Genomic DNA, 23,206 nt, shown 5'->3' on the forward strand with positions numbered 1-23,206 from the left:
TTCATTATCAAAATTCTTAATCTATGGGTGAAACGTGTGAAGACAGATATTCCCATGGCTGAGGTAGATGACGATTGGTGCTTCTAGAGTTCTATGGAAAACTGGAAATGATTGCAGTAAAAAGTCTGTGTCTGCCTCCAGCTCCTCCCTCCATAGAATTTTTAAAGCACCAACTGTCATCTCCAATCTCAGTAATGGAAAAAATCTGTCTTCATTGAATACATATTTTATCCAAGAACGGACTAAAGTAAGGCATCAAATGAAAATAATCCACAGGATAGATGATAAAGGTATGATCACTGGGCCCCCAATAATCATGAGACGGAGGTCTCAAAGAATGGTACGGCAGTGTGCATGGGTGACCACTGCTCTATTTACTGTCTATGTATAGCAATACATAAAATCTGAAAAAAAAAACCTGTAATATTTTGTACTTAGTTTTGATTAGCTTATCAATCTATCATTTACACATGCCAATTCTCCGAGAAGATTTAATGGGTTCCCGAAAAAAGGGTAGATGTCCCGGGCTACAGGAGGAGTGCCCCCTAATTGTTTTGGCATGTTTTCTGACCCTGATCTCATTAGACTAGATGCACGAGTGAAAACTCACAAAAAAATCAAAACTCCTCAAAAACTTGGAGGTTCTGATCAGTTTCTGGTCTATCCAATTCTAACTGGGTTTTCATGGGGAACATAGAAGGGATTGGCCGCTAGTTAAAATTTCTATGCACTGCACTAAAGATTTTACAGGAGAGCAAAACTTAAAAAGTTGGAAAGTCTGATCTATTTTTGAGTCCCATATTTCCCCTTATGATATACAATAGGATTTAAATACAGAGAAGAAGAAAGAAGAACCCCTCCCAAAACAGAAAAATCTCAGAAAAAAATGTCTTTATTCTGGAAATGATTAGAAACATGGGGTGCACAACTGACAACTGGGTTCTTCAAAGCTGTTGTGATTTAGTTCCCCTGAAGGGTTTCATAATGCATTGAAGGGTTTGGTCAGGACTTTTATATTGATGGTCTGTCCTGAGGATATTACATCAATATTTAAAGGGAACCTGTCACCCCCAAAATCGATGGTGAGGTAAGCTCACCGTCATCAGGGGCTTATCTACAGCATTCTGTAATGCTGTAGATAAGCCGCCGATGTTACCTGAAAGAGGAGAAAAAGAGGTTAGATTATACTCACCCAGGGGCGGTCCCGCTCCCATGGGTGTCTCAGGTCCCATCTTCATTCCATGACGTCCTCTTCTGGTCTTCACGCCGTGGCTCCGGCGCAGGCGTACTTTGTCTGCCCTGTTGAGGGCAGAGGAAAGTACTGCAGTGCGCAGGCGCCGGAAAGGTCAGCGGGTCCCAGCGCCTGCGCACTGCGCTTGTGCTTCGATTTTGGGGGTGACAGGTTCCCTTTAATCATTGGGTGCAACATCTGGCACTCTACCGATCAGCTGTTACTGGTGCCAGCTATGGCCGGATGTGCTCGGTTGTGGAGCTGCCCAGCTCCTTCAATGGAATAGTGGCCGCGGCCAGGTACTGCAGATCCACTCCTATTCAAATCAATAGGGGGCAGATGCGCGCTACTCGGCCGCTGCCGCTATACAGTTGACTTAGCTGTGCAGCTCCACAACTCAGCGCATCTGGTCGCCACCGGCATTGGAAACTGATGATTGGTGTTGCACCCCCAATTGATCAGATATTGATAACCTAAGGATAGACTATCCATCTAAAATTCCTGGACAACTCTTTAATTGTGATCTAGTTACATTATTTTAGGATATTTTGGATGTACCTCTACCACAATTCCTCTGATCTTCTAATGCAGTGGACTCCTAACCAGCATAGTGCGTTCCTCTGTGCACCACTTTCTGGAATACTCTTGCTTGTCAAAAACTCAATGAGCTTATCCAACACGTCAAGATGTAAGTTTTCTTGTATGTTAGAATGGAGTTCTGCCTTAAAAGGAACCGGTGATGTCCCTCTGCCCTGCTGATATAGGGTTAATTTGCAGGTTACCAGTGTTACAATGTTGTACAGCCACTTTACTGAAAGTGCACCAGGAGGAAATTAACTTTATTCCTCCTGGGAGCCGTCGGCTTTCAGTCATGGGAGGCCAGCTTTCAGTCATGGGGCATGCATGGAGCAGCTTCAGTCACAGTGAGTGGTGGCTACAGGCACGTCCTGGCACTTTGATTAACAGTCAGCTCTGCCATGCATCTATGCAGAGGTAGCTGTCAATCAAAGTGGCAGGGCATGCTGTGAGAAGCGACTAGCTGCTGTTGGCACACTCCTATGACTGAAAGCCAGCGGCCCCCATGACTGAAAGCCGGCTGCTCCCAGGAGGAATAAAGTTAATTTCCTTCTGGTTGCCACACTTTCAGTGAGACTTCCATGCAGCATTGGAACACCATTACCCTGCAGATTAACCCTATATCAGCAGGTTATTAGCGTTTAAGATTTTTTTAAAAGTACAATGCCAAATCCTCTGCTCAGTAGGAACTGCTCTGGTGGAACCGGTTTCCCTGCAAACTAGTGGTAATCCAGGCTGTGTTGCCGCTGCCTAGTAACATCTCGGAAATATGGCAGCTCCGACTAGATTATTATAGTGAAGATACAAGGTATGCCGATGGTAATTGCAGTGTCGTGTATCGCTCGGCCCTTTATTATCTGATTGCTCATTTCAAGCAGTGAATACATCAGAAGGATGACAAACAATACACAGCAGACATAGGCCAGTGACAGATGGCTTCATTGTCATGCTGGTATTACTGCTACAAGACCTAGACCTTCTAGCAAAAGGAAATAAGATCACAGCAAAACATTAGAGGGAGTCCAGCCATTGCAGTAGTAACACAGGTGATAAAGTGCACCCATACCACAGCCATCTGAAAGGAAGCGTGCAAAAAAGGAGCTATAAAAGTGTCACAGCATCCGGTCACTGTTGGACGGTACAGAGAGGATTCCGTTCCTGCTGTAGAAGGTGTCCTTCACGATTCGGGATCTTCCGTGGAACGGCGTTTGAAATTCATTAATGACATCCCCTGAAATGCAAATATTGGATGGTGAACATTGTACCAAATGTCACTGTAGTACTCCATCTCCCATCACCATGCTGAGGTCTCTGCGATTAGCTTATTAAAGAATAACTAAATTTTATTTTTTACTGATTTGGTTTAGCTTGGAAAGGTATGACACTTGTCAAATCACCCCTGTTGCTGACCCTTTACATTTCAGGCAGAAGGGCCTTTGCCTTGAAATTCTGTTGCATATTTACAGCTGGGGATGCGGTGTAAAGACACAGACCTACCATATTGTCATATGTAAAATATATATATATACTATCATATGGAAATTATATGTACAGTACATTTCATATGGTAGGTCTGTGTCGTATATGTATTTACTTATATATGGAGCATGGATGCCAATTCTCTCACACAGAAGTAAATGGAAAAATTGAAGCTCACACCGGTTCCTTTCCATAAAGCTTTTGTGAACACACAGATGTCATAGAGGGGACTGCTCACCACTCAGGATCATTCAGACATCCGTTTTTTTTTGCGTACAAGTGCTATATGCGTTTTTCACGATTAGCACTCGTACCTATACTAGTAAATGTTCCCTACTTTTTATGGAACAAACAAACGTGTTTGATTTTGACGAGTGTCAGATCAAAATCAACAATTCAAGTCTATGGGTTCGTGAAAACAATTGGACATCACTCAGATGTCATCCATGTGTTGTTCGTTTTTCACAGACAGCTAGATAAGAGAAGATAGGGAATTATGCAAGTTCTGTATTTATATCCTTACAGTAACAGATGTGGACCCTAAATTAGGAACATATAACTAACTTTATACAAGTCCTCTTACCTAGCCTCCAGCCATAATCCCAGGAGGACAATATGGGGTGCGGATACTTCTCCTCTGGCCCCAACCTTTTTCTCACTTTCAGATACAAGGACCTTCCTTTTCCTTCCTTGGAGAACCCATCATAAAGCACATGGGAGCTGTGAGGTGTGACCGGCCTCATTTCGGCCAAGTTAAGTATATCTAACTGGTCATGGTCACTTTCCTCTGTCCTGCTCACCAGGGCTGGAGGGTTTTTAATCAGAGGAGGAAGACTGGTCACAGCCTTTGGAATGAAGACCTCTCTCCTCTTCCTGGTGGTCTCCAGTTGGGGCTGTGTTGGGTGCTCTTTGTTATACTTCATCTTCCAGGTCATCCGGGTTAATGTTTCCTTCTCAATAAGTTCCTTCCAGCTGTTTTGGTTCCTGGTTGTCAACAGGTCTCTCATGTTGAGGAGTTATTAAGTAATCAGCTTTTTATGAAGGGCCGAGATCCAACAAGAGGAGGACACCAGCAGCCAGGCCTGGGAAATGTGATCAGTAGCTCAGTCAGAGTTTGCTGACATCTCCAGGGAGACAGTCGTATAAAGGGACTGGGCAGGGAGGGGTTGTGTGGACAAGCAATGAACACGGCAACTCAAGAAATAAGACCTGAATAAATAAAGAAGTACAATAATTCCGATACTAATGAGTGGATGGCTCCAAGTGTCTCGAATTAAGAACGTAGCAAATTCCAAGATCCGGTTGACTTTTTGGGAATGTTTTTAATATTTTTATATTATTCCCTTCATCCAATTAGAAGCAAAATGGAAAAAACCTACAAAATAGAAGTGAAGTTTGTACTGTATGATACCCCTAGTCCATATTTATACATTCAAAGGAAAGATTCATTACTATGGTCAAATTTAGGCAACCATCTCGTTAGACGCTTCTCTTTTCTTTATGCCACCTCGTGGTTGGCTTACTTTTTAGATCAATATTATTCCCCCAAATTTTGTCAAAACTTTTTAACCGGAACACTCAAGAGATTGGGCACTGCATGTATAATTATAGAGTTAATGTGCATGAAAGGCATATAGTATAAAGAGTAGACAAAATTAAAATGAAAACTACCTCTAGTGTGATATCGGATGAATAAAAAGAAAAAGGAGGTGTAATACACTGTTATATAAAAGGGAACTGGCCACCTTGTAAAATGCAATTTACCTGCAGATATATTGTTAATTGTTTTCATACTGAGTTTAGAATAGTTTATAACACGATGGCTCAGTGGTTAGCACTGCAGTTTTACATCACTGGGATCCTGTGTTCAAATCCCACCAAGGACAACATCTGCAAGGAGTTTGTATGTTTTCCCCGTGTTTGCGTGGGTTTCCTCCTGGTACTCCGGTTTCCTCCCACACTCCAAAGATATGCTGATAGGGAATGTAGATTGTGAGCCCCATTGGGGACAGTGATGATAATGCCTGTAAAGCGCGGTGAAATTAATGGCGCTATATAAGTGAGTAAAATAAATTGCATCTCTTCTAACAACTTTTTCCATTCAATATCAAACTAAGGGTAGTTGTTATTCCTCCATTTTGGTTTTGTCCATTCTCTGCGCGTCCTTGGATTTATGGGTTATTATGCCAGTGATGTTTTTTTTTTTTTTTTCTGAGAAGGCTTTGGGTTCCGGCTGGATGAATGTATTTTAAAGGCTAAAATAAAAATTAAATAAATAAAATTAAAAATTAAAATACAATTTTTCTCACTAGTCATCCTTGTACAATCCGTTGTTTTTTTTTCTATTCAGAAGCTATTAATCTTTTATAGGGCCGATTATGTTACAGAACTGTAATCCCTGTTAAAATCAGATGTCACTCCGATGGTCTGCATGGCATCCGATATTTTTCTTTTACTCATCTGATTTCTGAGTTAAATTGAAGCGCGCTGTGATTTTCTTTTCTCATGCCAAGAGCTGAAAAGCTTATACTCACCTCCCATGCTGGAACGGCGCCGGCACAGGAGGGGAGTATAGGCTTTATTATTTTATCAGGACCAAAGTTAAGGTACCTTCACACATAACGATATCGTTAACGATATCGTGAAGGAAATCGTTATGTGTGACAGCGACCAACGATCAGGCCCCTGCTGGGAGATCGTTGGTCGCTGAAGAAAGTCCAGAACTTTATTTCGTCGCTGGATCTCCCGCAGACATCGCTGGATCGGCGTGTGTGACACCGATCCAGCGATGTCTTCACTGGTAACCAGGGTAAACATCGGGTTACTAAGCGCAGGGCCGCGCTTAGTAACCCGATGTTTACCCTGGTTACCAGCGTAAAAGTAAAAAAACAAACACTACATACTTACCTAACGCTGTCTGTCCCCGGCGCTGTGCTCTGCACTCCTCCTGCACTGGCTGTGAGCGTCGGTCAGCCGGAAAGCAGAGCGGTGACGTCACCGCTCTGCTTTCCGGCCGCTGTGCTCACAGTCAGTGCAGGAGGAGTGCAGAGAAGCAGAGCGCCGGGGACAGACAGCGTTAGGTAAGTATGTAGTGTTTGTTTTTTTTACTTTTAGGATGGTAACCAGGGTAAACATCGGGTTACTAAGCGCGGTCCTGCGCTTAGTAACCCGATGTTTACCCTGGTTACCGGCATCGTTGGTCGCTGGAGAGCGGTCTGTGTGACAGCTCTCCAGCGACGCTGCAGCGATCCGGATCGTTGTCGGTATCGCTGCAGCGTCGCTTAATGTGAAGGGGCCTTTAGTTTAAGAAGAGGTTGTCCTACTGGTGGACAATCGCATTAAAGGGAACCTGTCACCCCGTTTTTTCAGATTGAGCTATAAATACTGTTAAATAGGGCCTGCGCTGTGCGTTACTATAGTGTATGTAGTGTACCCTGATTCCCCATGTATGCTGAGAAATACATTACCAAAGTCGCCGTTTTCGCCTGTCAATCAGGCTGGTCTGGTCAGGTGGGCGTGTTCACAGCGCTCTTTTCTTCTCCAGCTTTCCGTTGGTGGCGTAGTGGTGTGCGCATGTCCAAGGTCCGAATTCCCTGCGCCCACGTGAAGACACAGCGCGCGATCTGCGCTGTAATCCCTTGCATCGGTGGGGGCGGCCATCTTCCTGGGGCCGCGCGTGCGCAGATGGAGTGCTCTGCTGCACGGGGCTTCAGGAAAATGGCCGCGGGATGCCGCGCGTGCGCATTAGAGATCGCGGCGGCCATTTTCCCAAAGCCGAGTTTGCATCTCGGCTTTGGAAAAATGGCCACCGCGATCTCTAATGCGCACGCGCGGCATCCCGCGGCCATTTTCCTGAAGCCCCGTGCAGCAGAGCACTCCATCTGCGCACGCGCGGCCCCAGGAAGATGGCCGCCCCCACCGATGCAAGGGATAACAGCGCAGATCGCGCGCTGTGTCTTCACGTGGGCGCAGGGAATTCGGACCTTGGACATGCGCACACCACTACGCCACCAACGGAAAGCTGGAGAAGAAAAGAGCGCTGTGAACACGCCCACCTGACCAGACCAGCCTGATTGACAGGCGAAAACGGCGACTTTGGTAATGTATTTCTCAGCATACATGGGGAATCAGGGTACACTACATACACTATAGTAACGCACAGCGCAGGCCCTATTTAACAGTACTTATAGCTCAATCTGAAAAAACGGGGTGACAGGTTCCCTTTAAGGAACCACAGTCTCTAGAAGTATGGGGGACCCAGATATGGTTACACAGCGCTTGCCCATCAATGCTTCTAAGCAGAGCGCTACATCTTCTTCCCCTTTGACATGAAAATTGTCTCTTTGGAGAGGAAGAGTACATGGACTCCAGCACCACCTATTGTCCTCTCTGAAGAGACAATTTGCATATTTAAATTTCCCAGAGGAGCATGCATGGCTTTAAGACTCTTCACTCAGACTTGCCAGAACATGCCACAAGGAGAAATCTTAGCACTTAGATCCCTTTGACATAGAAACTATTGCATTTTGTTGCATTTTTTGGTAATTGATGGTACTGTTGCCTTTCCCAGGAAGCTGCTCATGTGGATATTCAATGTACCATAAAGAATAACTAAATTTTCAGATGTTTTTTTTCTTATAATTTCATCTAGTATGGAAAATTATGAAGCTTTGAAAATCACTTTATTAGGGGATTTGTTTTCATTCCTGTAAAAAAAAAAAAAAAAAAAGCATGTAAGTAGCTTTCAAACCTCTGCTTTTCCCCAGTCTATTTCCATGACTTTCCGGTATCGTAGGGATGAGAAAACATGGTAGGTGATACTCTTATCATTCGAGTATCACGATGATCAGATGTGCTCGTTACTCGGCGAGTAATGGTCGGTTCTCGATGTAAACCTCTAATCCTCGCTCCACATTTTTACACCTGGTACGCAGCCAATAAACATGTGGGGATTGCCTGTGAGTCACTGTAATGCTGTAGCCATCTTGGTGGTGGTATTATTGTAATTGGCTGACCATCTGACATCATCAGGGATTATAAAAAGACAGTCGTCACCTTGCTCGGCACACTTATACCATTGCACATTTCTGTGACACTAATTGGTGGGAGAGAGTGCTTGTCTAGGCCTGTGTGCACAGTATAATGGATCAGAAGCCTGTAGTGTTGATACTGTGTTGAAGCTGAGCCATCATACTAACTGTCCTCCTAAGGGACAATTGTTGGCAAAACAAATACAATCTGCATTTAGCCTAGGGAGGGAGAGAGTCACAGGAGCAGGAACAGTGACAGAATCCAGTCAGCAGACAGGGATTAGGCCTATGCAGTCCATTAGCATATATAACTACAGTTTTTTCCCCGTGGGCTGAAAAAATTGAATATATTTTGGTCCATCAAGTATTACATGCTTTGAGGTTTTTTTTGTGTTCTATAACACACCCAAAAATCATTGAAACATTTTCCTAGGCTACATTACTCAGCCATACACTATTCTGTAGTGTGTAGTACATTGTGATCTCTGCTAAAAAGCTTTTAAAATTTTTGTAGGCTTTCATTTCTCAGACATACACTGTTACGTGGTCTGTGAACCTTTCTTTGATCTCTGAAACTGAGAAAAAGCACCAAACCATTTTTCTGGTGCTATGCTCCTTCTATTTAGCACTTTTCCCATCAATTTGAACATTTTCACTGCCCCAGACCTCTTTACAGGGTCTGCCGAAAAAGAAAAAGACTTTCCCCTTACCTCCTATGTTCTGTTTGATGAATCCTGTCATAAATCACACTCTGTGAGTATCTCCAGGCTCTTTATTCACATCATGTCTCAACCTCCATTACATGAATTCCGAGTACAACAACATCCAACAAGTTCCAAACAAAGAATATAGAACACACATAAAAGTAGTGAGACCCCTAGAGGCCACATGAACATATAACATATTGCTACATCCTTTCTCTTTTAAATAGAGGAACAATAAAAGATACTAAACTAATGTATACTATGACAAAGTTAGAAATTAACCTAGTACGTCCAGTTAGATATAATCTTTGAGGTGCGCCGGCTTTTTGCTAATTCTGCCAGCTCTGGTAATATAAGATGTGTCACTTTCTACATCTGGTACATCTGGTAGTTCTTCTGATATTGTCTGTCTCTGGCCAGAGTCCTCACCCTGATGGTCAGCTGTCACTGTTGGTGCCTGACTTGTACTTGCTGCCTCGTTGTCTTGGGTGTCTGGATACTGTTCAAAAGGCCATGAATCATCTCTTTCTTGCGTTTTCCTCAAATATCTTCGATTCCTCCTTAGTCTTCTTCCGTCGTCTGTTAGAATTTCGTAAGACCGAGGTCCCAGTTTCTGGACAACCTTTGCCTTTTGCCAGTGTTTGTCAAATGTGGTGCTTGGCTGCAGCCGAATGTTGTCATTTCTCTGGAGCTCCGGCAGATCCTTTGCAGATTTATTGTAATAGAAAGCTTGCCTAGCTTGATTCTTCTGTAATTTAGCTTTGATGTTTCCCAGCAGCTTTGGCTCTAACAGATGACACGCAGTTGGTACTAGTGTCTTTGTACGCCTACTCATGAGCCTCTGTGCCGGACTGCTGTCTAGGCCTTGGGTGGGTGTGTTTCTATGATCCAGTATAGACAGATATACATCAGCACCCGCCTGGTTTGCTTTCTGCATGAGTCTTTTGGCTGTTTTTACTGCTGACTCTGCTTTCCCATTACTCTGAGGATATATTGGAGAAGACGTCTGGTGTTCAAATTCCCATTTCTTACTGAAAGTTTTGAATTCTTCCGACGTAAACTGTGCCGCATTGTCAGAGAAAACGATATCTGGAATGCCATACCTGGCAAAATGGGCCTTGAGTTTTTTAATCACTGTTCTCGCCCTTGTGTCCTGCACCAAATCAACCTCCCAGAAGTTAGAGAAATAGTCCACTGTAATCAGGTATTCTTTGTCATTCCATGTGAACAAGTCTGTTCCTATTTTTGACCAAGGCCTATGTGGAATTTCATGAGGTTGCAATGTCTCCTTTGGTTGCTTATCATTGCAGGATGCACATATTTCACATTGTGCTATGTAATTTTTTATGTGGTCATTCATTCCTGGCCAATAAACTGATTCTCGTGCACGACGTAGGCATCCTTCCATGCCTAAGTGAGAAGAGTGCAATGTCTTCAATATGCCTCTTCTGAGAACTTCAGGTATAACAGCCCTGTCTCCTTTAAAGATGATTCCTTGCTGCACTGACAATTCATCTCTTATGTGGAAGAATGATGAGACTTCCCTCGGAGCATGCTGCTTGTATTTTGGCCAGCCCTGCAAGATGACAGTCTTTAAACTCTGGAGACTTTTATCCTTCTCTGTAAAAGTCTGGATTTGCTTGACCTTTTCTTTTGACACTGCAAGGTAGTTACACATATTGATGGTTTCAATGTCTTCCTCCTCATCATTTGTGATCGGAAGGTAAGCTCTGCTTAGCATATCTGCAATCAGTAAGTCTCTTCCTGGACAGTACCCGATGTCAACATCATATTTCTGAAGTCGCAACAGCATGCGCTGTAGTCTCTTTCGGGCATTTAGTAATGGTTTCTTTGTAATGCTCTCCAATGGTTTGTGATCCGACTGCACTGTTACCCGTCGACCGTAGGTGTACTGGTGAAACTTCTCCATCCCAAATACCACAGCCAGTAGTTCCTTCTCAATCTGCGCATATCCCTGCTCTGTTGTTGTAAGGGCTCTGCTTGCAAATGTAATTGGCTGTTTGTTCTGCATTAATGTGGCTCCAAGGCCTTTTTCCGAAGCATCACATTGTACCACCACTTCTCGATCTGGATCAAAATACTTTAGGGTTGCTGTATCTGCAATCGCATTCTTTACTGCTCGGAAACCAGTCTCCTGGCTTTCTGTCCATTCCCAGCACACATCTTTGTGGGTTAGCTGTCTCAGTGGCTCACACATGTCTGACAGATGTCTGCAAAATTTTGAGAGATAATTCACCATGCCCAAAAATCGTTGTACTCCAGAAACATCAGTAGGGGTAGGCAAATCTTGTATTGCTCTCACCTTTTCAGGATCCACTTTGACCCCAGTTGAAGTCAGTCGATGACCAATATAGGCCACTTCTGTCATTTTCAATTTGAATTTGTCCAAATTCAGCTTTATGTTTTTTTCTCTGCATCTGTCCAAAAATTGTATCATCTTCTGATCGTGATCCTTGATTGCAGATTCCATATTTTCACCTTCTCCCACTACTAGGATATCATCCGCTATTGTCTTCACTCCAGTAAGTCCTTCCAAAGCCTGCATCAATTTCTGCTGGAATATCTCTGGAGCAGGTTTTAGTCCCATGGGCATTTTCAGCCATTTAAAGCGTCCAAATGGTGAAGCAAATGTTGTCAATAAACTTGAATCTTCAGTCAGGGCCACATGCCAGAATCCATTTTTTACATCACATACAGAAAATATTTTAGCCTTTGATAAATCTGGTAGAACATCATCTAATGTTGGCATTGGGTAATGATTTCGTTTCAGCGCCTTGTTTAGTGGCTTAGGTTCAATACATATTCTTAACTTGCCCGATGGTTTCTGCACTATGACCAAACTGCTGATCCAATCTGTGCTCTTATGGATTGGTGCTATCATGCCTCTTCTCTGTAGATCTTGCAGTTCTACTTTCAGCGGTTGCATTAACGCTACAGGCACTCTTCTTGTAGGTAATCTGGTGGGCTGCACTGTGTTGTCAATTTCTAGCCTATATTTACCTTCAAAGCATCCATCACCTTCAAATACATCAGCATACTCTGCTTTTATTTTCTGCATGTCCAAGTTGTGCTCTGCATTTAGTTTTGGATTTTGTATATCCTGGGCAACTTCAACAGACATAATGTTCTGAGACTGTACTTTTATTAAGTCCATTGCCTGAACTGCTTTCACTCCCAGTAATGGTACATGGTTACCACCCCGTAACACGGTAAATTCAACTCTATAACTCTTTCTGTTACATGGGTTTCGTATTTTTAGCTTACATGTCCCCATTGGTTTCAGAACACTTTTGTTGTACATCACCCGTACCTTGTCAGTTGGCTCAATAGAAACCTGTTTAGCAGATCAAATGAAATTACATTGCAGCTTGCTCCACAATCCAGCTGAAATCTAATGGGCTTCTCATCCAACAAGAATGTTGCATAAAGCTGCTTGGCATCCTTCACTACTGACTGCCCGACTACATTGACTTTCTCTGTTGTAGACTGCATTTGTAGCCATGTAATGTCCTCTGCACTGTCAGTGTCTGGTGTCACAGTGTGGAGCTCTCTGTACTGTTTGCCTCTTCCTTGCCTGCAGACAGCAGAGGAATGATTCTTCTTGCCACATGACCTGCAGGTTTCCCCATATGCTGGACACTTGGTTTTGTCTCTCTCATGTCTTTTCCCACAATACTTGCAGTGGACAGTGTTTATAGGGTAGTCTGGTCCTGTCTTTCCTTTCATAGATACTGCATGTACCTTGTCATCATCATTCTCACTCGTGCCTGCCATCATCTTCAGGCTGTGCTTTGTGAGCTCAGCAGCCCTGCAGATTTGCATACATTTCTCTAAAGTCATGCCTTCCTCTCTCAGTAATCTTTCTTTGAGATGACTGTCCTTTATGCCACACACCATTCTGTCCTTGATTAGACTGTCCCTGATCTCTCCAAAGCCACATGTTTCTGCAAGTCTCCTCAGCTCTGTCAGATATCTGTCCACATTTTCACCATCCTCCTGATGTCTTGTGAAAAACTTATATCTTTCCACTGTCTCATTCTTCTTTGGGTCACAGTGTTTATCAAATGCCTGCACAATGTCTGCTAGGAGGAGGTTGTCTGTGTCTGGGAGCAAGGTGTGGGCTAATTCTCTGCCATTTTCCCCAATTAGGTAATAAAACAGCTTTACTTTCCGTTTGTCATCAGTGGGGCCCACAGTCAGATCCACATACAGTGTAAACTCTTCCTTCCAATGTCTCCAAGTCTGGGACAGATTACATGAAGTGACATCCAGTCTCTGAGGGGGCTTCAGACCAGTCTCCATTTTTCTGTACTGTCAGGGAATCTGTACTTACAGTTGCAGTGATCTGTGCAGTTCCAGCCTCATATAAGCTCTAAGAATTTGCAGGTTCTGTGCCCGGCTGCCACCATGTTCTGTTTGATGAATCCTGTCATAAATCACACTCTGTGAGTATCTCCAGGCTCTTTATTCACATCATGTCTCAACCTCCATTACATGAATTCCGAGTACAACAACATCCAACAAGTTCCAAACAAAGAATATAGAACACACATAAAAGTAGTGAGACCCCTAGAGGCCACATGAACATATAACATATTGCTACATCCTATTATACTGGTTACTCGAAACAAGTACTTTGGGTTATTTTCTTGAGGCTTCAGATGAAGCCTTACCTTAAGACTTGCATCTTTGAAAAAGGCAGTAATCATTAAAGGCATCTAACAAATATAGCTAGTTACATTTAGGTATATGTGGAGCGAATAGTTGATGACAACCCCTTTGGTTCCTTGAACCAGAAACACATGGGCTACTTGCACAATGAACAAGTCTGTAGGAACCTGTTCACACACCACCAAGAAACTTGATGACACAAAAGAGCACAGCGAGGTCAAAAATACTTGTAAAAAAAAAAAAAAATTCACAGTAGTAAGCAAGTGCTAGTCAAAAGATGGAAAAACAGGGTATTTAGTTGATACTTTTTTTGCAAAAAAATGTATACTAAGCTGCTCCACCAATCGTCAAGGTGTACCCTTATAGAGCAGTCCTACCTAATGTATATAATCCCTATCTGATGTATTTAAAAACCTGATCATCTGTATAGTACCTGTATAAGCAGGGTTCAGAGAGGGAATTTTCATGTGGACATGCTGGATGGAACAGCTTTGATGCAAATGACCCATAAGGAGCGGTGGACTCCCCAGTCTTGTAGAAACAAGAGAACAATTACAGAACCAGAAACACATAGGCTACTTGCACAACGAACAAGTCTGTAGGAACCTGTTCACACACCACAAAAACTTGAAGACACAAAAGAGCACAGGAAGGTCAAAAATACTCTGTTGTAAAAAAAAAAAATCACAGTAATAAGCAAGTGCTAGTCAAAAGATGGAAAAAAACAGGGTATTTAGTTGATAGAAACTTGTTTGGGCTAAAGAACACAAGGAATGGACATTAGACCAGTGGAAATCTGTGCTTTGGTCTGATGAGTCCAAATTTGAGATCTTTGGTTCCAACCACCGTGTCTTTGTGCGACGCAGAAAAGGTGAACGGATGGACTCTACATGCCTGGTTCCCACCGTGAAGCATGTAGGAGGGGGTGTGATGGTGTGGGGGTGCTTTGCTGGTGACACTGTTGGGGATTTATTCAAAATTGAAGGCATACTGAACCAGCATGGCTACCACAACATCTTGCAGCGGCATGCTATTCCATCCGGTTTGCGTTTAGTTGGACCATTATTTATTTTTCACCAGGACAATGACCCCCAAACACACCTGTGTAAGGGCTATTGACCAAGAAGGAGAGTGATGGGGTGCTACGCCAGATGACCTGGCCTCCACAGTCACCAGACCTGAACCCAATCGAGATGGTTTGGGGTGAGCTGGACCGCAGAGTGAAGGCAAAAGGGCCAAAAAGTGCTAAGCATCTCTGGGAACTCTTTCAAGATTGAAGGGTACACCTGTGAAGTGAAAACCATTCCCGGTGACTACCTCTTGAAGCTCATCAAGAAAATGCCAAGAGTGTGCAAAGCAGTCATGAAAGCTAAAGGTGGCTACTTTGAAGAACCTAGAATATAAGACAATTTCAGTTGTTTCACACTTTTTTGTTAAGTATATAATTCCACGTGTTAATTCGTCGTTTTGATGCCTTCAGTGTGAATGTACAATTTTCATAGTCATGAAAATACAGAAAAATCTTTAAATGAGAAGGTGTGTCCAAACTTTTGGTCTGTACTGTATGCAAAACTTTACAGCCATATTACTTATTTATAGAAACACAATCCTATTACTTCTCTCTGCGATAGTATTTTGATAGGCATTGGTTCTTATGGACTTGGGGAAAATCTGGCTAAAAGTCTCTTAGGGCTCAAATCACATGACATTTTTGATGTTTTTTCTTTTTAGAGCCAACTACAGTAATAAACAAAAGGGGAAAGTATAAAACTTCTCTTTTGTATCCACTTATCCATGGCTAAGAAACCACATGAAAAACTTCCTCAAAAATGTCCTTCCTCAAAAAACAATGAAAAATCTGTACTTCACTGAAATTTCCCTTAAATAGCTTACTTTTGTGCGACCATGGATCGATTCGTAAAACACACACAGGTTAATCGTCAAACAAAAACATACAACCGAGCGTTTGGCATCAGATACTAAACCATTTATTCCAGTTTATTGATGTCTATGTTTGAGGTGTACAAAGTATTGAGTTTCACAGTGAGGCACAATGCACAGTAAAAAGCTTCTTATATCTAGTTCTGCTTTAATAGCTCTTCCAAATTTATTATTTTAAAACTTACAGAATTTTCTAGAAAAGTTTATTACGTCGAAACATTTAGCTATAAAGACATTTTATATAGAAAACAAAATAAAACCTATTGAGAAAGGTTCACTGTGTGATATTGTGCTATTTGGCTACAAGAATGAAGTATTTAGGAACCGCCATGGGCACCCACAGAATCCAAGCACCTGGATTAACCTTGTTTTTTTTCTATTTGTGCAAATAAATGATGCAGCCAATTTATACTTCGAATAATCATTTTACCATCTAGTGTTTTTGAGGTTTTAGTTTAGTTATTAGGTTATTATAATTTTCTCCATCAAGATACTTTCTACCATAGTCCTTAAGCCAGTCAGACAGTGCCGATCTAAAAAATCTCATTATGAGGTGACCATATCTGATATACAGTACAATTAGTGAATTCAAGAGATCGCAATATGCAGTAAGATGTGTAGAAGAAATTGCTTTGCTTGATACAGTCATCTACGTGATCTTTTAATATTACAAAAAAACTGAATAAATCAAGCACCACAGGCAATATGGTATTGAGGTAACTAATTTGGAAGTGTTTGAGGTGTTTATTTAAATTATTTTATTTCGATTAATGGGTATTTTCACAGGGCCATATTTTTTATTCTACCTTATGTCAATCTATTCCTTGACGCCCTTCACACCCACATTTTTTTTTTCAGTGTCTTTAAAAATTTCCATGTAAAAAAAGGTATGAGTTTTTCAAGTGTTTTTTACGTTGCTACTTTTGTAGCATGTGATTACTATTTTTTTTTTTTTAATATATACTACAGAAAAGCTTACAGGACAAAAACTTAGAGAAAAATAAAATAATACCCAGGGAATGTTGCATTTTGAAAAACAAATCCCACAAATCCCCAAAACACCACCGAAATGCTGCACACGCAGGGTTGTAAATCTAGAGACTTTATGTAGATACAGGAACAAATGTTGACCCTATAAAGTACAGTATTAGAGATGTTCTCTCCTAGAAAAAAATATTAAATTAAAATGGAGCATGCCACATATGTCATAGGAGACAAAAGGAGATTTGCTATGGCTCCATAGACATCCATGGGCACAGTATAATGGTTTAGTACATCTTCGAGCTGTATTACAGACATATGTATGAGCATTTCTTATTTAAGTGCAGAGTATTTTCCGGCGTATAAGATGACATTTTAACCCCTGAAAATCTTCTTAAAAGTCGGGGGTCGTCTTGTACGCCGGGTGCAGACCAATGCGTATATGGTGGGGGGGGGGGGTCCCGATGACGAAGAGGGGGCGTCTCACAGGAAAGTGTTAGTGGAGTATCCCCCTATTACCTCATTGTAGCTGCAGCGTGGGGTCTCTGTGCTGGGGAGCGGCGGCGGCTGCTCCTCTTTGTGCCGCGTGGGTGTTGTGGGGTTGCGGCTCCTCTTTGTGCAGCATCAGGGCTCTGTGCTGTGGGGCGGCGTATCTTCGTGCAGAGTGGGGGCTCTTCCGGCATTTCCCAATTCCTCAAAGCCCGGAGGCACCGGCAGCTCCATTGCTGCGATGCGGTGGCCTCCGGGAAAATGGCCGCTGGGGGCAGCGGACGCTCAGATTCAGATCTCATCCCGAGATCTCGGGAGACGAGATCTGAATCTGAGCATGCGCCGCCCCCAGCGGCCATTTTCCCAGAGGCCACCACATCGCAGCAATGGAGCTGCCGGTGCCTCCGGGCTTTGAGGAAATGCCGGAGGAGCCCCGAGGTTGCACGAAGATACGCCGCCCCACAGCACAGAGCCCTGACGCTGCACGAAGAGGAGCCGCCGCCCCACAACACAGCACCCACGCGGCACAAAGAGGAGCAGCCACCGCTCCCCAGCACAGAGACCCCACGCTGCAGCTACAATGAGGTAATGGGGGATACTCCACTCACACTTTCCTGTGAGACGCCCCCTCTTCGTCATTGGGACCACTCCCCCCCAAAAGGCACATTAGTCACCGGCCCTATAAGACGACACATGGCATATAAGAAGACCCCCGACTTTTAAGAAGATTTTATATTTTAACTGGAAAAGTTAGGGGGTCGTCTTATACGCCCAGTCGTCTTATACGCCGGAAAATACGGTATTTTAGTAAAAGTGATGAAAGTAAATTGTTGCTTTTAGTCCAAGAACAGAAATATACATTCCCATAAAGTGTAAACAGCAGAGATTAATCTGGAATATAATTTAATATTAGCAAGAAACTTCAGTGGTAGTGTGAATTTTTTATTTTTTTAGAATATCCCGATGACTAAACAGTGAGCAATAGGCACTAACCTAAAAAGAAAAAAAAAAAAAAAAAAAAAAAGAAGTACCAGGATTCTCACTACTTTCCCAGACCGAACTTTAGGAACACGAGACTGAGGACTACAAATTTGGATTATCAGTAGTTCCGTTACAAATCTAATAGTGAAGAAATCTTTCCAGTTCTATTTCATATCGATCCTTTAGACAATGTCATTGGTCCCGTTCTTACACGATTAATCAGATTGATCAGGAACGAGTTGGCATCGGAGAAGTTAAGCAATATCAAGTATAAATAAGCCCTTCCAGCCGTAGAGATTTTGCCATTAAATTACCAAAATGGACACCTAAAACATACAATTTTTTTCAATTCTCTAGTATAAAAAAGTCAAATATAAAATTACATTGAATGTTTGTTTTTTTCTCCTTTTGACACAATCTGCTCCAAATAATAAAGATCTTTTCTCTTTGCTGCAGAAGGTTCTATACATTTTATGGGACGGTGACATGGAAGGGACTGCCGGGGATGTGCTCTTCTCCCCATTTTACCACCAGCGTGTAATCTCCTTTCTCCTTGACGTGGTAATTGACGTTATATTGCTTATTTCCGAGATGTTTTACAGAGACTTCCTCACAAGGTATTGTCGGCCCATGTACACCAACTAGTAACATGTTAGAACCTGGGTGAGAAAAAGGGAGAGATGAAGTTTAGGTTCAAAATGGTGAAAGTTGGCCATAATGGAAGTCTTTTCTACGATGCCATGAGGAGATCAATACCATTTTGGAAACAGAATTGATCTCTCCAGTGGTCTGCTCTTGCCAACCTAAAATTGGCCGTGGCCAATGTAAGGTTATGTTCACACTAAGGATTTTTTTGGAGCTTTGTGGAGCAAAAAACCATTCATGAACTCTTCGAATCCTCGATGAAAGCTTAAAACTACTCAAAAACTTGTTTTTGCTTCCAAACCTCAGCAAAAAACTCAGTGTGTACATACCCTTAGGTTGGAAGGTTTCCCAGACCTTATGGTATACCAGAGCGCCCCAAATAAAACTGTCCAATAAATTCAACTAGGCCATGAGAGGACACTTCCTGTGCCCCCGCTCTACCATCGGTTCGAGCATCCAGAGAGGGAGCAGTGGGACAACATTTGTGCACCAGTGGTGCTCCCGTCAGTACAGACCATGGCTCTGCCCAAAACATCATGATATCCTCAATGGACATCAAGCAAGTAGAAGGATTGTATCGTACATCGTGACACATGAAAGCAGTTAAAGGGGTTGTCTGGGATTTATATATTGTTGAATATCAGCAAGCGTCCAACATTCGCCACCCCCAACCAATTGGCTGATAGCAGCCGGATGTAAATAGTTTATTAAGCGGAATAACGCAGATAGATACCTACGTTGTTTAGTTGCCGATGCAGAGTATGCAGTTTGTCTCTCATCAGCTGATCAGTGGGGGTGTCTGGTGTCGGACCCCCACGAATCTAATATTGATAACCTATCCTATGGCTATACTAGGTTTGCCATGGCAAATGTAGTGCCAACTCAAGCAGGAGTGACGCACTATGTCTGACCTTGTAAGACAAGACAAAAAAATATAAAAAAGTGTAGGTACTCTTATGATCATAACTAAATGAGACAGTTGTGAGGTCAGAGGGGTAAATTAATGTGACTTTTAAAGGCAGAGTTAATTTGTCCTTTAATCATCTGTTTGAAATGGATTGAGCAAATAAAAAGTGGGATCAGCTTCAAACTGATGAAAAACTGATCTGTTCACATGGACTTCATTGATTTAACAAACAGATCCAAGCAGCAATCAATGTGAACGGATCAGTTATAAAAGATCAATTTGCAAGTGGTCTTTTCAGAGAGGAATAGGTCTAGAACTCTAGCACCACCTATAGGAAGCAGCGATCCTAAAAGTCAATATTGACCCTTTTAACCAGCCTTGTCACTAGACTTGGGGTAAAAGTCAAATCAGAATATCAATTTGCATACAGTGTTTCGGGGTGTTGCTCCTCCTCAGTGCAAAGTATGAGGTCTGATTTTTCTAGGTTGGAGGCTCTGGGGACTGGGGTGTAAGGGGTAATGTTTCTCCTTATGGAGAGGGACAGGCCAAGTCTGGCCTGTCAGACTGAGGAGACTTATAGGCCATGCAATGCTCCTCTGGGAAATTAAATATGCTAATTGTCTCTTCAGAGAGGAAGAGGACCAGAGCTCTGAAATTGATCCTTTTTTTTTTTTTTGCTTACTGGATCCATTTCAAACGGATGATTTCTGAACGTGTGAACTCAACCCTAGACACCATTGTCCTCATGAATATGACAGAAGGACATGTCCCCCCCTGGCGGATTTGCTGCAGACGAGTCTTGATCAAGTCACAGGCAAATTTCACATTCAAGGTGATAAAATTTGTTTTGTTCACAATTTGCATTGCTGTGAGCAAGTACCGACAAATCTGCACAGGGAGTGGATGTGGGAGATTTTTAGGGTCAAGTTCAGGGATGTAACAACAGTGGGTGAAGGGGTTGCAGTCCAGTGGGAGTGGGCAAAAATCCCAAGAATAATATACATCGACCCGTGAAAGTTGGAGATTTTGCATTGGGCCCCACAAGCTACAAGTTGCACTATTAGGCCGGGGTCACACTTGCGAGTTTAATGCACGAGTCTCTTGCATCAATACCCGGCACTGCCGCCGGCACTCAGAACCGGAGCGTGCGGCTGCATAGAAATACATGCAGCGGCTGCAGCCGCAAACTCTGCTCCTGAGTGGCAGAGGCAGTGCCGGGACTTGATGCGCGAGTTTCTCACATTAAACTCGTAAGTGTGACCCCGCTTTAGTCAGAGGCTGTAAGAAATGAAAATGATGGGATTCCCAAGGTTGACAACAGTCCAGACTCTTACCGGCTTTGCTGCAGTCTACGTTGAAGCTGCTCTTCTGTCCCAGGTACGCCTTTGACAGACCGGCTCCTTTGGACGTGACTTTGCTGGCATCTGACGCAAACCTGGGCAGTGCACTATATACGGTCTCTGTGGATGCCCGAGTCACAGACTGCACGATTATGGAGGACGTCTCGCTGACACCGCCAACGCTGACCAGCCGCTGACCTGAGGGACCAAACTGCACCGTTAGGACACGTAATAAGGGGAAAAATGAAGATACATGAAACGACTAAAATCAGGAGAGTGTAAAGCATAAAGTCCAAGTGTCTGCAGCAAAGATGGACACTCTTGTGTTAACCACAAGGCATAATGTAGACGGCGCAGGCTTATTGGGAGCACTGGTTAGACGGTCACACCGGGGAATGTAGGGAATATATATTCTGACATTACAGCGACACAGAAGACGTATCAACATTTTATACAACACCGATCCTTGTTCTGGATTACCTTCCCGGAGTGACACACTTTGCACCTCCTTCCCTTCATGCCATAAAGGGGGTGAAGAAGGACCTGAATAACAAATTTATTTATAGCTCCATTACAGAATTTTCGAGCACATTTTTAACCAGCCTATGGCTATGTTCACACGCAGCATTTTCTTTTCTGCAGCCAAAAAGCCCAGTTTTTGCATTTTTGGCCAGAGAACTCTGAACAATTCTACAGACTTCCGAGCTGAAGTCTCTCAGATTATCTTGCACGAAAAGATTTTTTTCTGTAAAGTAATCTGATAGAAGAAGAAGAAAAAACAAACTCTATTATGGTACAGTACTTGAACTACCGTATGTTCGTATGCAGCATTTTTTTATGCATTTTACCGTACGAGCCAAAGTTATGACATTTTAGAAATCTCCTGCACACGATGGGTTTTATTTTTCTGAGTAAATTTAAAAACCTGCAGCATGTGAATTCTTTCAGCATTTACGCTCTTTTTTTCACCTGCACAAAGTAATGAGAAAGAGCAAAAATGCTGCAAACAGAATATGCAGCATCAACACAAAAAACCAAAAAAACCAAAACCAAGGCCATATCTAGAGAATAGGCCATATCTCAGGGATGCAGAGGCGCAGGAATGAAATAAAAACTATGCGAGATTCAGGAGAACATAGGCATCCACACCAGGTAAAAAAATACAGATTTACAGCAAGTGACAGATCCTTTTTAGGTATGTGTTGGGTACAATCTAATCCACATGTACAGTAGACTTCTCACCCACATTCTCAGTTTGAATATAGAGAGGCCATAATGTCACTTTGGTTATTCCCAAGGATGCACCATTATTATTCATTGTTTCTTCCTGATTTAATATTGGATTTACTCTCTTGATATAACCACAGGCATAACGAAAATCACTAAGTTCGGGATCAGAATATATAAGCCAGGACACAACCATCTAATCACCTGTAACTTTCGCTTTGAATGGACTGCCGAGGATGTGATTGGGGCCTCCATATTTCACCCCAATGGTGTAATTTCCTGGTGCCATTGGGGTATACAGCACTCTGTATCCTTCTGGACACTCCTTACATTCCATGGTCACCTTTGAGGGACCTTCGATGGTGACAGACAGCGCCCCAGGTCCTGCTTTAGTGGTGTTGATTGTGAATTCAGACTGTTTACCTGCCAAGAAAAGATGCGTTAATATTATTAGTAGACTTCACACTGAACAGATGATATTCTGGTGAAGGATGAAGTCCTACACCAAAATTATCAGAATTCAGGGCCTCAACTAAAGATCTGAACAAAAATATCAGATCATTTGGTGCTAATTTTTACAGTAAAATGCTGGGGCCCATGATGGAAACCTGATGAATCCCAGGAGTAAATGGGGTCAGTAGGGTGCCGCTGGTAGCCGGCATGTAGGTGGTCCAGGACTGCTGTTCATTACCGGTTTAGAGAGGTCGTCAATACAATACAGATGCTGTATAGGTCAAGACTGTCCATGTATTGGTGATAGTCTGTAATGGTGCACTCACACCAGTGGTGTAGAGCAGAGGTGTCAAACTGCATTCCTCGAGGGCCGCAAACAGGTCATGTTTTCAGGATTTCCTTGTATTGCACAAGGTGCTGGAATCATTCTGTGCAGGTGATTAAATTATCACCTGTGCAATACAAGGAAATCCTGAAAACATGACCTGTTTGCGGCCCTCGAGGAATGCAGTTTGACACCTCTGGTGTAA

General features: G+C 42.9%; 2 protein-coding genes across 3 annotated transcripts in view; both read right to left on the bottom strand.

Moving 5' to 3' along the window:
- Positions 1–2,626: 2,626 nt before the first annotated feature.
- LOC138647574 (protein SPMIP1) lies at positions 2,627–4,422 on the bottom strand. The gene is made up of 2 exons (XM_069736659.1): positions 3,870–4,422; positions 2,627–3,038 (listed from the first exon to the last, which is right to left on the bottom strand). Exons 1-2 carry the CDS (start codon positions 4,291–4,293, stop codon positions 2,920–2,922), a joined length of 543 nt encoding a protein of 180 aa, XP_069592760.1. The 5' UTR covers positions 4,294–4,422; the 3' UTR covers positions 2,627–2,919.
- Positions 4,423–17,738: 13,316 nt separating this feature from the next.
- Positions 17,739–23,206, bottom strand: part of FLNB (filamin B) — a 195,577-nt gene continuing 190,109 nt past the window's right edge. For both annotated transcript variants that reach the window (XM_069736664.1, XM_069736663.1), the window contains 3 exons: positions 22,428–22,646; positions 20,991–21,194; positions 17,739–18,763 (listed from right to left, as the gene is read on the bottom strand). In XM_069736664.1, coding sequence (XP_069592765.1) covers positions 18,576–18,763; positions 20,991–21,194; positions 22,428–22,646 — 611 coding nt within the window. In that variant the 3' untranslated portion in view covers positions 17,739–18,575. The remainder of the gene's footprint in view (positions 18,764–20,990; positions 21,195–22,427; positions 22,647–23,206) is intronic.

The sequence above is a fragment of the Ranitomeya imitator genome, chromosome 8 (genome assembly GCF_032444005.1).
Source record: "Ranitomeya imitator isolate aRanImi1 chromosome 8, aRanImi1.pri, whole genome shotgun sequence".
In the NCBI taxonomy this organism is placed as follows: Eukaryota; Metazoa; Chordata; class Amphibia; order Anura; family Dendrobatidae; genus Ranitomeya; species Ranitomeya imitator.

Excerpts from the sequence above, each read along its gene's own strand:
- LOC138647574 (XM_069736659.1), bottom strand. The coding sequence starts at position 4,293 with ATGAGAGACCTGTTGACAACCAGGAACCAAAACAGCTGGAAGGAACTT. Across the intron at positions 3,039-3,869 it reads GGATTATGGCTGGAGGCTAG|GGGATGTCATTAATGAATTT; the intron begins GTAAGAGGACTT and ends TTTGCATTTCAG.